This window comes from Taudactylus pleione, unplaced genomic scaffold (assembly GCF_031769625.1).
Source record: "Taudactylus pleione unplaced genomic scaffold, aTauple2 ptg000345l, whole genome shotgun sequence".
NCBI lineage: Eukaryota > Metazoa > Chordata > Amphibia > Anura > Myobatrachidae > Taudactylus > Taudactylus pleione.
The window spans coordinates 1,590,200-1,606,492 of record NW_028284746.1 but is presented as its reverse complement, the minus strand read 5'-3'; the positions used below and the strand labels follow the sequence as shown (position 1 = coordinate 1,606,492).

Below are 16,293 nucleotides of genomic sequence, written 5' to 3'. Positions count from 1 at the left end.
ATAAAACCTAACTAAAAGCCAGAACCTAGTCAGTGCCTTACTCCAAGGCTCTAAAACAAGACTGAACTTAGGGTGGAAGGGGAGGTGTCATATAGGGGGTGGGAACCAGTTTTCAATTAGCTAGTGTCCGACTCCACACCTGACTACGCATAACCCAGAAGTAATGGCATCCCCCAGATAAATGAAAAAGGAATGCTTTGCTTTATTCAAGTTAGAAGTTTTCCCTTTGCCGCAATCAATCTTTCTAGTGTAATGTTAGAGTGAGGTTTATGAACTGGAGAGCCAACCTCTAGTATGCACAGAAAATCAAGACAATGACAAAACTGGGTCCGTATATAACAAAAACCTCTATGTCTGGAAGTGCAGTAATATTTGTACTAATTCCTAGTAACAGCCAACATCACTAGTTATCTAGTTGCGAATTTAGTATTGTAATTGTAGGAGAGGGCGTCTGTTCCTCATTCTCCACCCCTTGAACCGTGATGTCATGTATCATGTAGCAGTGGATTTAGTGGACATGCTACAGCAGACTGGGTCTCTGACACACAAAAATGTATTCTCCGCTTACGCCACTCACCAAACAGGTGTAAGTTGTATCCAACGTCAGGTATCTATCACAGCTTCCCATTTTCCTCCCCAGGTAGTGAAATGTCCTATTTATTTACACCTCCTAGTACAGCCTTTTATTTAGCCTGTGACAAGGCAGAAGTCACGAACTAGCCCCCAAAAAATGGAGGCTCACCCTCTCTCCTTTCACTCCAGGGACACTTACCAGCTTTTACTGGAGCCAAAACACATTGGAAAGACAACCTTCCAACACATACTAAAATGCTCTGGAATTTAGAAAAAAAAAAAAAAAAAAAGCATAAAAAAAACCTGTGACATCGATATACTGATACTACGAGCTATAGGGGAGTAAATGGATTTAGAATGTTTAGAATGGATAAAGTCAGAATATTATACTTTAAAATTAAGTCTAATGGGGCATACACACTAGACGATAAAAGTGAACGATAACGATATCGGTCAACGGTATATCGTTCATATCGCCCAGTGTGTATGTACCAAACGACCAATGATGCGCGCTCCCGCGGATCGTTAACGAAATTTGCTGTAGTGCAAACATGCAGGCCAATCTGACGATATCGGCAGAAAGTGCCTGTTCAGGGAAGTGGCAGGATGACGTCATATCGTTCAGTGTGTACTCCCAATATCGTTTGTCCTGCACTCTGGCAAGTTCAAGGGAAATCTTTCATAACAAACATTGTCTAGTGTGTATGCCCCTTAAAGAGAAGAAGAATCCAATGGGCTAGACCAGCCAAGAGCTAAGTGACTGATCAGAGAGTTGAACGTAAGTGTGTACTCGCACCCATTTTAGTGGGCAAATGATTGCTATGTAGTTTAATAGCTTCATCTTGAAAGCTGTAGTAGTTTTAGGTTACAGGACAGGATGTACCAAGCCTTGCAGAGATATAAAGTGTATCAGCTGCCAAAGCAACCAATCAGCATCTGTTATTTCACATACTGTGCTAGATAAATGACAGTTAAATGCCGATTGGTTGCTTTGGGTAACTTATCCACTTAAACTCTCTCCAAGGCTCGATACATCTCCCCACCACTGGACCATAAAATTGCATTCCCCCTGGAGGATAATGTTACTTGCGTTTTGAGATGTTATCTGGATCAGAAGATTCACTCTGACAAGGCTCCGGTGTGCTGATATAAATAGACAGCTCGTGCCCTTATCTTAGCCAATGTCACAGTGACCCAAAGCTTGCTAGCCATTAAAAGGATCCAAATGTTTCATTAACACAACATCTTTATGGGACAGTCACACTCCGTTTGGAAGAAGAATCCTTGTTTATTTAATCCTGTTCTTATAACACTTACACAGTGTGCCTACAATATCTGAAGAACAAGCCTTTCTATTGTAAAGAACAAAACCTTTTTAGGTTACGTTAGAACAGGAGACATGAAAGCGAGTAGGCTTGTCCTGCCCTTTGACCTGTGGCTAATGTCAGGCTTAGCCAGCATAAGCTATTTTGGGAGAGAAGTGAATTGAACATGTGGGGATATTCCAATGCTTTGCATTGTAGTGGAAAAAGGGGTCCTTATAAATAAGCAGTGACGGCTTCACTCAAATTTGTAGCAGAGAATGGGGACAGCTGGATATCCAAAGCGAAGTATATTTATGGCCAATGCAGTGAGGGAAGGGTACAGCCCAGGCTCATTAGACAGTGATTAGTATATGGATGATGGTTATGAGTTACTTACTGCATTGTGCTTCTAGGGGAAGAAACTTTATGGACAAAGCAGAAAATGACAGTGTTTTCCAAAAAGCTTTAATAACACTTTCCATTCAGTAAGATCGCCTTATTGCAGCCTTAGGTAACCTAACTCAATAAAGCATGTATCCGGTATACCTGCAGTCACCATTAATAAAGTCAAGGCCTTTTCCCCTTCCTGAATGACCTCACACATATCTGAGAGTCATAATTTAGGATTCAAACTCTATAAGCTCTAATGTGGCCTATCAAAAACACTCATTTAATTAGCAGGATTATTATGCCTTAATGGGATTAAAGAAAGCTGAACAGCTATGCCGAAAGCTGCTGCAGACCCTGGGACACCCGGCAACATAGCCCGCCCGGCGAAGGCAGGGTAGGTACCCACGGATACATGCAGCCTGTTCCTAGTGTACTAAACACGGCCACTCTCTCTCGTCTGCAAACGGGAGGTAACACCTAGCGACAGGTCTACAACATACTCTGAGAGTAAGGAATTACCGGCATCGCTACCCCTTCATTAGGGGACCACAGACGGCATTAATTGAACAGACAGACTGCAGCAGATCGCAGGAGTTCAGCATCAGCTGTTTCAGTCTGGAATATACAAACTTAAATCCCCCTAAGCTTTTCCCCATTCCTCCATCACAACACACTACTGTCTGTGTCTGTTCACAATTCCCACACACACATCACCTCCCTCTGTAGTTTGTATTCATATAAGTCTGTGGGATTTGGGAGTTATACACATAATAACTAGCCGGCTAACTTACGATCAATTTTGGAGAATCTGATTATATGATTAATTGATATACCATACCATGATATATTTAATTTTAGATAATAAACTAGATATTGATTTTACTTTATTTTGTTTATGGTCATTAATTAACAACTATACACAAATATCGGGTATACTAATCAAAGTCATAAAAATTAAAGCCATAATGTTGAGTGCTAGGTATCCCCATTTAGCTATCCCTTATGTTGCAAAATCGATTTGTAGAATATTTCCATATATTTGTCATTAATCTATTTCTCTGTAAAACAAATCACCTGGGAAATAGATTGGTATAGATAGTCTTCATGCCTGATAACTTCCACTAAGCAGAGAGAAGGTGTATCGTTTGTCAGGAGGACCATAGGCAAACAAGCATCACCCTCATGCAGTTCACTGCCGAATTTGCCGTATTCGATGTCATTCGAGCTTAGTAAATTTACCTCTCAGAGTCGGATAACATAAGTGCTAATGCAGAGTGAGTACTAAGCCAATTTACACAGCGGGACCATTATGGAGAGTCCAGTAGCGACTGACAGGGTCACTTGCAGTCACACTCTATAGAAATTCGGGGGGTCCCCACTTTCTGGGGCTGACCAGTTTGGGGTTGGTTAAGGTTATGGCAGGGTAACCCCACACTGTGCGTCTCCCTACTATAGTGTTATCCCCCCGGCTTGTTCAGCTTGGTGCTGATTCTTGGAAAATAGGGGAAGTCCCACAAACCGTTTTCCCCCCCTTATTTTCCAATACTAGCCCAGGATGAGAGGTATGGGGCTTGTTATAGACATAACCACACATTGATTTTTTTTTATTTTATTTTCAATGTTTAAATCACATTTCAAGCTAATAAAGCCTGCACAGATCATAGTGATCTGTGCAGTACTTAATCTAAACTCGTCTGCCACAGGCAGGCCTATTGATTGGGCGGGTTTGACGTTGATGGTCTGTTTTTGATCAGTTTTAAAACTGGCCTTTAGTAAATCTGCGACTACTATACTTGACTATGTGAAAATATCTATAGTTGGTCCGATGTTATAAACTGTTCTAAAGTTGGGATCTTGGTCATTTTGCCAACGATTTTGACTTTAGTAAATGGTCAGGTTTGCAAAACCGACAGGAAAACGGCCAAAAAGCCAAGATTGACCTTTGGTACGGTTACCCCTTGGACCCATGGTGGCACCCGCAGAAGGAGAGACATCTGAAAAACACACTGGTAAAATGGCTGTCAGAAAAAGAAAAGGCAGAGACCAGCAAGCAGTGTGTCCCATTACTAGGTGTGAAAAGGCTTCTTATATAAAATGATATAATCTTACATCCTAATATGCTGCTGCTGGCTAAATCTCAATCCAACACTTGCAAAATAAAAAAAAACATTTTCATGAATAACATTTATATGCAATAAAATATTGTAGTTGCAAAATGTGAAAACTGACCCAAGTAAAGAAGTACACATTTCCCTTAGACATGAAGGTGGTAAACGATTTACATATAAACATCAATGTATAGTGTAAGTTAAATATACTGACTACTTTAAACTTTATTTTACCAGCAGTGCAACATAAGAAATAGAATAAAAATTGTTATGGTTAATTTATTCATTTAATTCAGATATACCTCTAGAATCTCTTGGAGCAGTTTCAATGGCACAGACGGTCCTGCAGGGGAGTCCTAAAGAGACAAAGACCATAAATATAAATAAAATGGGAGTAGTAATTCCATCTCACAAGTTCACTTAAAAGTAAAATTGACCCCATTCCAAAATCCCCCTTCTGTAAGGGAAAAGGAGAGGAAAGTAACAAGTAGGGAATAGATATAAGGATTTGTAGGTAAAGAAAAAAGATGAGCAAAGTCTCGGACACTCAGGAAAGGGAGGGAAAGAATGTGGTTACACGCCGTGTAGTGACCCCACCACCACACTATAAACAATGGTAGCTACATCCCACGTCACTAATACCTGGGCACGGTACTTGTGCTAATGCTTTGTACTCATAAGTTAGGGTAATGCTTTCTCACGCCAAGGATTAGCATGATGGGGGCTGAGATAGGGGAAGGGAAGATTTCTTCTTATGTGGTATTCTGGTTACCTTTATATAGATATGGCCAGGAGAGACTTGTATGATGTGTTATTGTATTTTATTATTATAATAATTATTATTAACATTTATGTGTATAGTGCTAGCTTAATCAGTATCCCTTAACAACTGGGGACAAAAGGAAATAAAACAAGGCTAGGCATTAATAACCAGGAAAGTGTAAGAGGGCCCTGCTTGCACGCTAACAACCTATAGGGAAATAGAAGTTTGACACATGAGGTTATATTCAATGCACGAATAGCAATGGGAACACGTGTTCAGGGGTCACAAAGATTTTTTGCAAAATGACACAGTAGATGTCAATATGAGCACCATTGAGTGATGGCAATTGGATAGAAAATCCATGCAAGCTAATGAAGGATCAAGAAAATGATAAACGTACTTTTGAGCTTTCAGGGAACGTTTGAAGGCCTGGGGACTACATCTTGTTCTACAAAATGGGGTAAATCTATCAGCCAGTCCTGAGGTCCCTTCACACCAGTTTGATTACAGGGCAGTGCCAGCAAAATATGAGATATGGTAAGAACTTACCTTTGTTATCTCTATTTCTACGAAGTCCATAGGGTTCCACAGGATACCTTGGGGTATAGGTGATGACGTCAGGCATCGGGCACCATAGAGTTAACTTTTCAGTCCTCCCAGGATGCACTAGGGTCCCCCTCCTATACCCCGCCCCCGAGCCAAGGCATCTCAGTTAGTTACCAAGCCATAGGCCGGAGGAGGAGAAGGAAGAGAGAGAAAAAAGATCTGGACACATACAAGAATCACATTCTCACCAGAGGGAGACGGAAAAACCGGTGACCAGAGTAAAGCCCATCTGCAGCACAGGTGCGACAGGGCGGGAGTCCTGTGGAACCCTATGGACTTCGTAGAAATAGAGATAACAAAGGTAAGTTCTTACCATATCTCATATTTTCTACTTCAGGGTCCATAGGGTATCCACAGGATACCTTAGGGATGTCCCAAAGCAGTATCCTTTAAGGGTGGGGACGCTCCTGTGCTGAAAGGAGAATCCGCCCGAAGGAAGTATCCTGAGAGGCGAAGGTGTCAAACCTGTAATACCTCACGAAGGTATGGACAGAGGACCACGTAGCAGCCTTGCAGATCTGGACTGCAGAGGCACCACGTCGAGCTGCCCACGAAGGACCCACAGACCTAGTGGAATGAGCCTTCACAGAAGGAGGAACCGGCAGGCCTACATGAAGATAAGCTTCAGAAATTGCCATACGGATCCAGGCTGCCAAAGTTTGCTTTGAAGCAGGCCAACCCTTTTTACGGAAGCCATAGAGGACAAACAAGGCGTCCGACTTCCTAAACGAAGAAGTGCGGTCAACACAAGTCCTTAAGGCCCGCACAACATCCAAAGTGGCCTCACCCACTGAAAGACCAGGTGAGTTAAAAGCCGGAACAACTATTTCCTCATTAACATGAAACTGGGAAACAACTTTGGGAAGAAATTCAGGATGAGAGCGTAGCACTGCCCTGTTCCCATGAAAAATCAAGAAAGGGGGTCTACAAGAGAGAGCCCCTAAATCAGAAACACGTCTGGCCGAAGCTATGGCCAGAAGGAAAACAGTCTTAGCTGTTAGCCATTTAAGATCCACTGAGCCCAGTGGTTCAAACGTCGGTCCTCCACAGTCAAGTCCCAAGGCGCAACAGGTGGAACAAAAGGCGGCTGAATACGCAGAACGCCCTGCATAAAGGTGTGCACATCAGGAAATGTAGCAATCCTACGGTGAAACCAGACAGACAGGGCCGAAACCTGCACCTTCAAAGAAGCAAGGCGAAGCTCATGGTCTAGTCCCGCTTGTAGGAAGGCGAGTACCCGAGACAGACGAAACTCCCGCGGTGCATAACCTCTCGGTCGACACCACTGGAAGAACGTATGCCACACGCGATGGTATATTCTCGCGGAAGACGGTTTCCGAGCTGTTAGCATGGTACGTACTACAGAGCTTGAAAACCCCCTGGACCTTAACATGGCCGTCTCAACAGCCACGCCATCAAAGACAGCCGAGTCAAGTCCGGGTGAAGACAAGGACCCTGTGACAGAAGGTCCGGTCGGAGCGGTAACCGCAGAGGACTGTCCACGGACAGACCCTGAAGGTCTGAGAACCAGTGCCGTCTGGGCCATGCGGGAGCTATCAACAGGAGTGTCCCTCCTTCCTGTTTGAATTTCCGGATTACCCGTGGAAGAAGGGAAACCGGAGGAAAGAGATAAGCAAACCGGAACGTCCACCGGACGGACAGAGCATCCACCAGAGACTCCTCTTCGTCTCTTGTGCGAGACCCGTACACCGGCAACTTGTTGTTGTGCTGGGACGCCGTGAGGTCGATCTCTGGAAGACCCCACCTGTCCACCAGCAGTTGAAAAACGTCCGGGTGCAGGGACCATTCCCCCGGGTGAACGTCCTGGCGACTGAGAAAGTCCGCCTCCCAGTTTAGCACTCCCGGAATGATGACAGCTGATATGGCCGGAAGATTGCGCTCCGCCCATACCAGGATCCGAGACACCTCTACGAGAGCTGCCCGACTTCGGGTTCCTCCTTGCCGGTTTATGTAGGCCACGGTGGTAGCGTTGTCCGACTGGACCTGCACCGGGTGACCTTGGAGAACCCGATGTGCCTTCTGGAGAGCATTGAAAACCGCTCGGAGTTCCAAGATGTTTATTGGAAGCTCTGCTTTTGCCGGAGTCCACCTGCCCTGGAACAAGTGTGGACCCGAAACTGCTCCCCAGCCCCGAAGACTGGCGTCCGTTGTCAACAGGACCCAATTCGCCACCCAGAACGGACGACCCTTGCTGAGATGGGTCGTCTGCAACCACCAGGCAAGGGACAGGCGAACCTCCGGAGTGAGCACTATCGTTTGTGATTTTAGAGACTGAGGCAGTCCATTCCACTTGGACAGGATCAGGTACTGCAGAGGTCTGGAGTGAAACTGGGCATATTCCACCATGTCGAATACCGACACCATGGAGCCCAGTAACCTCATCGCCGAGTGTAGAGACACCCGGCGGCTCTGCAGACAACTGTGCACCCTCGACTGTAAGGCAGATATCTTTTCCCCTGTCACAAAGATCCTTTGCTGTCCCGAGTCCAATAAGGCTCCGAGGTGCAGAATCCGCTGAGACGGAATCAGGGTGGACTTCTGCCAGTTTATCAACCAGCCGTGCCGTTGCAGTAGCGCAATGGTCAGGTCCAAGTGGCGCAGAAGGAGCTCCGGAGATCCTGCCACTAAGAGAAGGTCGTCCAAGTACGGCAACATGCGGACTCCCTGCAGCCGCAGGGAAGCCGCCATGACCGCCATCACCTTGGTGAAAACACGTGGTGCGTGGTGCTGTCGCCAGGCCAAAAGGTAACGCCAGAAACTGAAAGTGGTCGCTGCGGATTGCAAACCTGAGGAACTGCTGATGGCGCAAAAGAATAGGGACATGCAGGTAAGCGTCCTGCATGTCCAATGACACCATGTAGTCCCCAGGTTCCAACGCCAGAATGATGGACTGCAGAGTCTCCATCCGAAACTTCGGCACCCGCAAAGACTTGTTGAGAGCTTTGAGGTTGAGAATCGGACGAAACGACCCATTGGGTTTCTGCACCAAAAATAGATTGGAATAGAAACCCTGGCCCCTCTGGAGAATGGAACAGGCACTATAACTCCAGCCTGGAGCATAGTGTGCAAGACCTTCCGCAGCTCCGTGGCTTTGTTCCGGTCTGATGGTAGACCCGTGGTGAAGAATCGAGCCGGGGGTCTGTGCCGGAAGGAGAGGGCATACCCGTGTGAGACCACCTCGAGGACCCAAGTGTCTGTCGTGGTGACCGACCAACACTGGGCGAACTGCAGCAGGCGGCCTCCCACTTTGGGATCCCCCAAAGGGAGGCCCGGACCGTCAGGCCGCAGGCTTGTCATCTGGCTTAGGGGCCGGACGTCTGGTACTCCAGGCCTGCTTCCGGGGCTTGGCCGATTTCTTGGGGCCAGCCTGACTGGGAAAAGACTGTGCTTTAGGCCTACCCTGGGCCCTATAAGACCGAAAGGACAATGTACCTGAACCAGAAGGAACAGCAGCCGACGGGAGACATGCTGATTTAGCTGCTGCCAGCGTGGCTATAATCTTGTCCAGGTCCGGACTGAAGAGAACCTCTCCGTTAAAAGGCAATGCCTCCAAACCCTTTTTGGAATCAGCGTCCGCCTTCCAGGATCGCAACCACAAGGTGCGATGAGCAGCCACCGCTGCCGAAGAAATTCGAGACGCCAGGGTACTAATATCTAAGGCCGCTTTGTTGATATAAGTGGCCGAATCCCGGAGATTGCCGATCAACTCCGTCTGCTCAGCCGAACAGTCGGGATCGAAGGACGCCTCCAACGTATCAGCCCAGCGCTCCATAGCTCTGGCAACCCAGCAAATGGCCATAGCTGGTCGTGCTGCCCCCCCTGCAAGGGAATAGACGGACTTCAGGCAGATCTCTACCTTGCGGGTCCGTAGCATCCTTAAGGGAGGACATGGATGGCATGGGCAATGTGGCACTACGGACAAGGCGTGTCACATGAGAATCCACCTATGGAAGGGATTCCCACTTGGCAAAATAATTGTCCGCAAACGGATACGCCACTGCTAAACGCCTTTGAGGCTGATATCGTTTGCCTGGCTGTTTCCACGCTTCCTCTAGGTGGTCAACTAATTGTCCCGAAAGAGGAAACACTGTGGTATCTCCTTTAACATCCTTGAAAAAGGCGTATTTGGACTTTGATACCGGAGGTTCCTCATCCTCAATAACTAAAGCAGTGCGGACTGCACGAATAAGGCCAGGTATATAAACCTTAGACTTAGCGTCCGACTCTTTAGGACGGGGAGGTTCCTGGTCAGAAAGATCCAGAATCTCCCCATCATCGGACGTCCCGTCGTCATCCTCATAAGGAGCGGACTGAGACGCCACCGGCCGCTTGTGGGGCCGCATCAGAGACTCCCCCTGCAACACGTCTGACAACTGCTGTACAGAGCTTGTTAACGAATTAACCCACGCAGGCTCATGAGAGACCTGAGGAGGGGAAATAGGGAGACCGTGGGGTACCATTAATTGTCTCGGGAAAACCTGCATGGGTGACGACACCACTGACTGCTGGGACAATCCCATCTGAGTGAACGGAGGCTGCGGAGCTAACTGGCCCACGAGGGTTGTAAGCGCCTTGGCGAAACAAGCCCAGGGCGGCTCATGTACCGGTGCTGTGACCGTAATAGGCCGCGCCAATAAATAACACGGTCGGCATAGCCCTTCCGCGCTACCCTCCCCCTCCGCTATAGGCGCTTAGCATGTAGTACACCGAAGCTGTAGAGGGAAGTCACTCTCAGACATGATGGTAAATATGTGACCCCTCTCAACAATACTTGTCCGTATAGTGAGAGACCACCCTGCAGCACCGCACCACAAGGGCTTTAGCAGAAAGACAGGGACAGTAATAAGGCTGACAGTTAAGAAGTAAAGTACAGGCAGCAGCGCTAGCACAGTCACATACAATGCAAAGAAAAATCAATTCCTGCACAATCAGCGCTGATTCTCAACTACCCAGACACAGAGTCTGGTAGGACACAGTGCTGCATACACAGACCTGACCCAAATCGGAGGAGAGGTATGCGGGGGGACCCAGACCACGATGCCTCTGATTCCAGGCTTCCAGCAGCGTTCACCATGCGGTTGTAAGATGGGCGCCGAGGAGCTTAGAGGAGGCTGGCCTGGGGGAGGAGCGCTGCTACAGAGCCAGTCAGCGTTGCAGAGAGGACTGTGCAGCGGGGGAGGCGCCGGCTGTGAGACAGGGAAGGCGCGCTCCCCTGGCATGCATTTAACCCCCGGGACGCTGCACCGCTACCGCTCTGCTGCGGTTCACTGTCCCAGGGGGGTAGTGGAAGCGCAGGTTAGATACCTGGCTCCACGCTGCAGCCAGTCCCCAGGGAGCCCCCTGCCTGGGGACTCTGGACCATGTGTTCAGCGGGGACCCACCGCGGGACCCCGCTGCTTACCTTGCTGTCCCCCTTGAATCCGGCCATGGTCCCAAACATCTGGGGTCACCGCTAGCTGTGACCCCAGATGCTCACCAGCATCCCCGGATCGGTACCGGCGTTCTGGTACCGGCGGGGGTGGAGGGAAGACGGCATGGACGTCAGTACTGACTGTCCATGCTGTACTTTCAGATGTGCAGCCACAGCTGCTTGAAGAAAACTTCAGGGGCTCTTCTTAGCCCCCACTCCAACAGGTGCATCCGACTCCGGCCGGGCACCAAACTAAACGGAGATGCCTTGGCTCGGGGGCGGGGTATAGGAGGGGGACCCTAGTGCATCCTGGGAGGACTGAAAACTTAACTCTATGGTGTCCGATGCCTGACGTCATCACCTATACCCCAAGGTATCCTGTGGATACCCTATGGACCCTGAAGTAGAAATATGAAACCACTGCATTGCATCTCTAGTACATGGGGAAACAGATGGAAAGAACTTCTAGATGGACACACGGCTCTTGTCAATACCAGTGTGAGCATAAACACCAGTTCACACCACAAGTTTTTTTAAAGGGGTTCGTTCACATTTTGAAAGCCCCCCCCCCCACTATTTCCTCCCACCAGTACCAATTACAGTCACAGAAGGAAACCCGACCCCTGAGATAGTGACCGAAACTGGGCAATAACCGACACCTGCCAAGGGGGAAGATGTGCGGCAGCTTCTCTATGTGTTGCCCGCCTTCTGGCCCCCACCAAAGTACTAAGTCGGGGGACACTTTGGATAGAGAAACGCCATTTAAGATCGCCATCAAAAGCAATAATGAGATGCAAACCAGTGGATAAAACAGTAATATAAGCAAAGTGATAACTTGCATTGTACAATTTACCCTGGGTTATACTGTAGGAGGAAAGTGGAGAAAATAAAGCAACATGACCAAGGAGCTAAATGGCACAACCTGTCTATTGGGCTGCAACAATGATAACGGCATATGGTACATATACGAAATGTTAGATTTACTGGCACCTTTTTCTTCTTTACGCGTTTATCGTGCTCCTCAGGGAGGGGGAAGTGCTCCTCTAGGAAGCATTGGAATGCCTCTAATAGCTCATCCCTGTAGGCGCTCTCTTTTCTAAGTTTCCTTCTCAGCTCCTGTAAAGCACTTGGATGAAGCAGAGAGAAAAGCAATGTTATGTCCGGAAATTCCTGGATAAAGCCACCAATGTATCCTAGGAGAGCAATCACCCGACGGCAGCTGCCTCTTTGTAAGGTCCAAGAAAAGGGACAGGCGGGATCAGTACATGAACCGTTCTAGTTTCTCTTCTCATAAACCACATACAATGCTAATATGGCGCAACCGCCAATAACCACCTGAGCTTTTTTCACATGGTTACTTTTATGAAGTTGTACCGTTCAATAGTCAACTGTAGCGCTCAATCTGGTGCCAAAATGGTGAATTGCTGCCATCAGAAAAGAATGGTGTGCGTTACTTTCAAAGTATCAAAGAACCAGAACATCTGACTGCACATTCGACATCATAAAAATGTACATAGATGAACAATAATAAAATAGAATATTGCAAATATATGAAGGTGTGGTCAATTTTAGTGCAAATCAATATCCTTTTAATCTCATATAGACATGTAAATATATAGCAACCCACACATTCATATTACATACATACACACAGCATATTGTATACAGACTGAACATATACATCATCCAGACACATGTAAATATATAGCAACACATACATATTACATACATACACACAGCATATTGTATACAGACTGAACATATACATCATCCAGACACATGTAAATATATAGCAACACACACATACATCAAACGTGTGTGTGTGTATACACACACACAAACACACACAACTCTCAAGGTAAAGCTGCCAAATCTTACGTAGTTATTTAGTATAAAAATTGAATCCATTAGACCACATAGTGACTATGCGACAAATCTTATATATAAAAGTCTGATTGTCTGTTTATCTGTCCGGTTATGCAGTCGGATACCCCTGCACCGATTGGGATGAAACCAACACGAGGTTATCTAGCTGGATCCTTACCAGGTTTTAGGGGGCTTAGGGTCTCTGTTGGATCTCCCGTTGCTGTACAAAGATGTAAGGTACTTACTATTAAGCTAGACCCCTGAGCCTAAACCTGGGTACACACTCTATGATCCGTCGTATGATTTATCGTTTCGTCGCGGATTGGAACGATATATATCGTATGGATCTTGCAGTGTGTACCCCCGATCCGTTGTTTGCGATGCTCATTCATCGCATTGTCCCATCTGCTTTCTGCACAGAAGACAGGACGATTGTAACGATATATTGCGCACACTGTCGTACACCACATTGTGCAGTGTGAACGCCGTGCGCGTTACTTCGCTTCGTTACGGCACTGGGTATGCACATCGTATAGTGTGTACCCAACTTAAGTGGCAACTATTATCTCATGCGACGGAAGTGCCCAGTAATGGCTGCCACTGAGACCCAGTGGTTAAAGGGAAAACAAATCTAATATGCCAGTGCCCAGTAAGAAATAGGGCTCTGATTCCGAGTCGCAGGCAATGCCGATGTTCACAAGCTGAGTGATTCTTTGCTACCACGCGTTTGCAAAAAGCCCTAAAAACTCATATGGCGCATGCGTTACGCTGTGTGGATGGACAGAGGCACAGAGACGCGTGGTATCAGTAATGGGCTGGAAATGTATTGGGCGCTCCTACATGGTGACTGGGAGGTGTCTACTCAGAAGACCAGGCGTGCCCGGATGAGGTTATGCGAGTGTTGCGGGCGTGTCGGTAAAGTGGCTGCACACACAGACGCTTCATCGCTCACATTGGAGGCCATACTCAGACAGAAAATCTGCACCTATCAAAGGGCTGGTGCGATTAATAGGTGCGACTGATGATAACATCTACATGAAACAAGCATTATTACAGCATCTATAGATGCTCCAAGTGGGCGTCCCAGCCATTGCACATGCTTGTACACCAGGGGCAGGGGTGATACTAGCATTGGCATAAAGTCGCAGACAGGACTACGCCCTAAATTACAATATACTACTGATAGTACCGGAGGGATATACTAATACCCATCAAGAAGTTATTTACCAGCAAGACTGCCCAACACTATGAAATGCCAGTGATAGTTCCTAATAATATAATGCATCAGACGGTGGAAACGCCAATGAGTTTACCATGTGGGTTAAACGCTGCTGAGCAGATGTAGGTAGCAGTAGTGTTTGTGGCCCTTGTAATAGCAAATTCAATCATAAATGGATTTGAATTCTACAATAGATACCCATTCATTGCAATCACTTTAGTTGATTTCTTAGTCAGTGTATACATCTTTTGGGATTCCTATTTGGACATATGTCTTTCATTTAACGGTTTACAGATCACTGCAAGGTCTTCCTTTAGATCTGAAACAGTGATGATAACATGATAGATTATAAGGCCTCATACGTGGCCCATGGACACTTGTAGACGGATTGGGGCTTTCATCTCCTACAGCTGTGACTCTCCCTACTACAGCTGTAGTGCACTGACATCACGGCACCAGTGCGAGATGTTCATGCAAATCACACTGCACGACAGGCTAGTAATACAGATTACAGTGTGAGGCGACATCTCTGAGAAGTCTCAGGTCAGACCAGGGAAAGGCATCAAGCTGACGCTGTGATTTCACACAGAGACCTGAATGAGGAATGGTTTTTCTCAGGTAAGTATCCTGGGGGTGATCTGTGCACAACTGCAGAGGGCAATACAGATAAAGACAGACTGGATGTAAGAAGCATACTGCGTAGGGATTATGCATTATAACTCTTTCTGGGTGGACTGCTAGCCCGGTGAAGTGAGATAGCTGCTATATAAATATCACTGTGGTTGAAATTAAAACCTGTAAGTAACATCCGGAGAAATTGTTATATTTAATAAGACGATTACGTATAGAATTGAACAAAATAAATGAGATAGTAAGGGCTGCATTAATTACACTATGTACTGTACTGGTTTCACATTAGTTTCTGCAAATACCTTTTCTCAGATATATTAGCATATAGGTTTTCGAGATCCTTTAGCTTGGCATTGAGTCCATCCAGGAATTGCTGCTGTTCAACCAACCAGCGCTGTTCTCTAGGGGGAACACAAAGGAACAGAGAATGTCTCTCAGCAGAAAATCAAATGGCAATAGAGAATTGTGTTGGCACAGGTTTATTTTCAATAAATAGGGGTTATCGAAGACCTATTCTGGAAACATGACCCTGCTTTTACATTACAGATATGCACATGTAGAGGATGAGTTGTTGCCTAATCGTGCTTTTGCCTTATATCAAACAGTTCAATATGGGTATGTTATAAGAGATAGATAGTAATTAGATAGACAATGTCTAGATCACAGGTTCTCAAACTCAGTCCTCAGGACCCCAAACAGTGCATGTTTTGCAGGTCTCCTCACATAATTACTAGTGAAATAGTTAGCTGCACCTGTAGATCTTTTAAAATGTTTGAGTGAGTAATGAATACACCTGTGCTCCTGCTGGGTGACCTGCAAAAAGTCAACTTGGTGGGGTCCTGAGGACCGAGTTTGAGAACCACTGGTCTAGATAGACACCAGATGTTAGACCGTCAATAGTTAGACAGGGACAAAAGTCAGAAACACTAAAGTTCGACATGTACATATGTATTCTGGCTCTGGGGAGCACCACCAACATGACTTATTTCTAGACCTAACTTCTTTTGGGCGTTATTTGAGGTCTATGCTGGTAATTAATATACTGATATACAATCTTCCTCTGTGCGGATACAACCCCCCTTTTCCTTTTCCCTACGGAGTCTGAAGAGTTGTCAGCTCCAACAGGTCAGGGACTGATGTGAAAGATTATTTTTTGAGAAGTTCTGCAAAATATGGTGGCACTATCCAAATACGCAACAACATAATAATAATAGGCTGAAAACAACTTTGCATTGTATCCAAAGCACAAAAAAATAAATGCAAATAACGCAGAAAAAAAATCTGTCTGCTAACTCAAGGCTGAAACCCTCATCAAACATCTACAAAGAAAAATCAAAGCAATAAGGCGATAAAGTATACTGTAAAGACCAATGAAACTCAGGTTATGGTTCCTCTTGTAGCAA

General features: G+C 46.3%; 1 protein-coding gene across 2 annotated transcripts in view; it reads right to left on the bottom strand.

Moving 5' to 3' along the window:
- The window catches only part of CENPK (centromere protein K), an 88,650-nt gene that overhangs the window by 5,623 nt on the left and 66,734 nt on the right, over positions 1–16,293 (bottom strand). For both annotated transcript variants that reach the window (XM_088444059.1, XM_088444060.1), the window contains 3 exons: positions 15,193–15,291; positions 12,166–12,301; positions 4,678–4,731 (listed from right to left, as the gene is read on the bottom strand). In XM_088444059.1, coding sequence (XP_088300185.1) covers positions 4,678–4,731; positions 12,166–12,301; positions 15,193–15,291 — 289 coding nt within the window. The remainder of the gene's footprint in view (positions 1–4,677; positions 4,732–12,165; positions 12,302–15,192; positions 15,292–16,293) is intronic.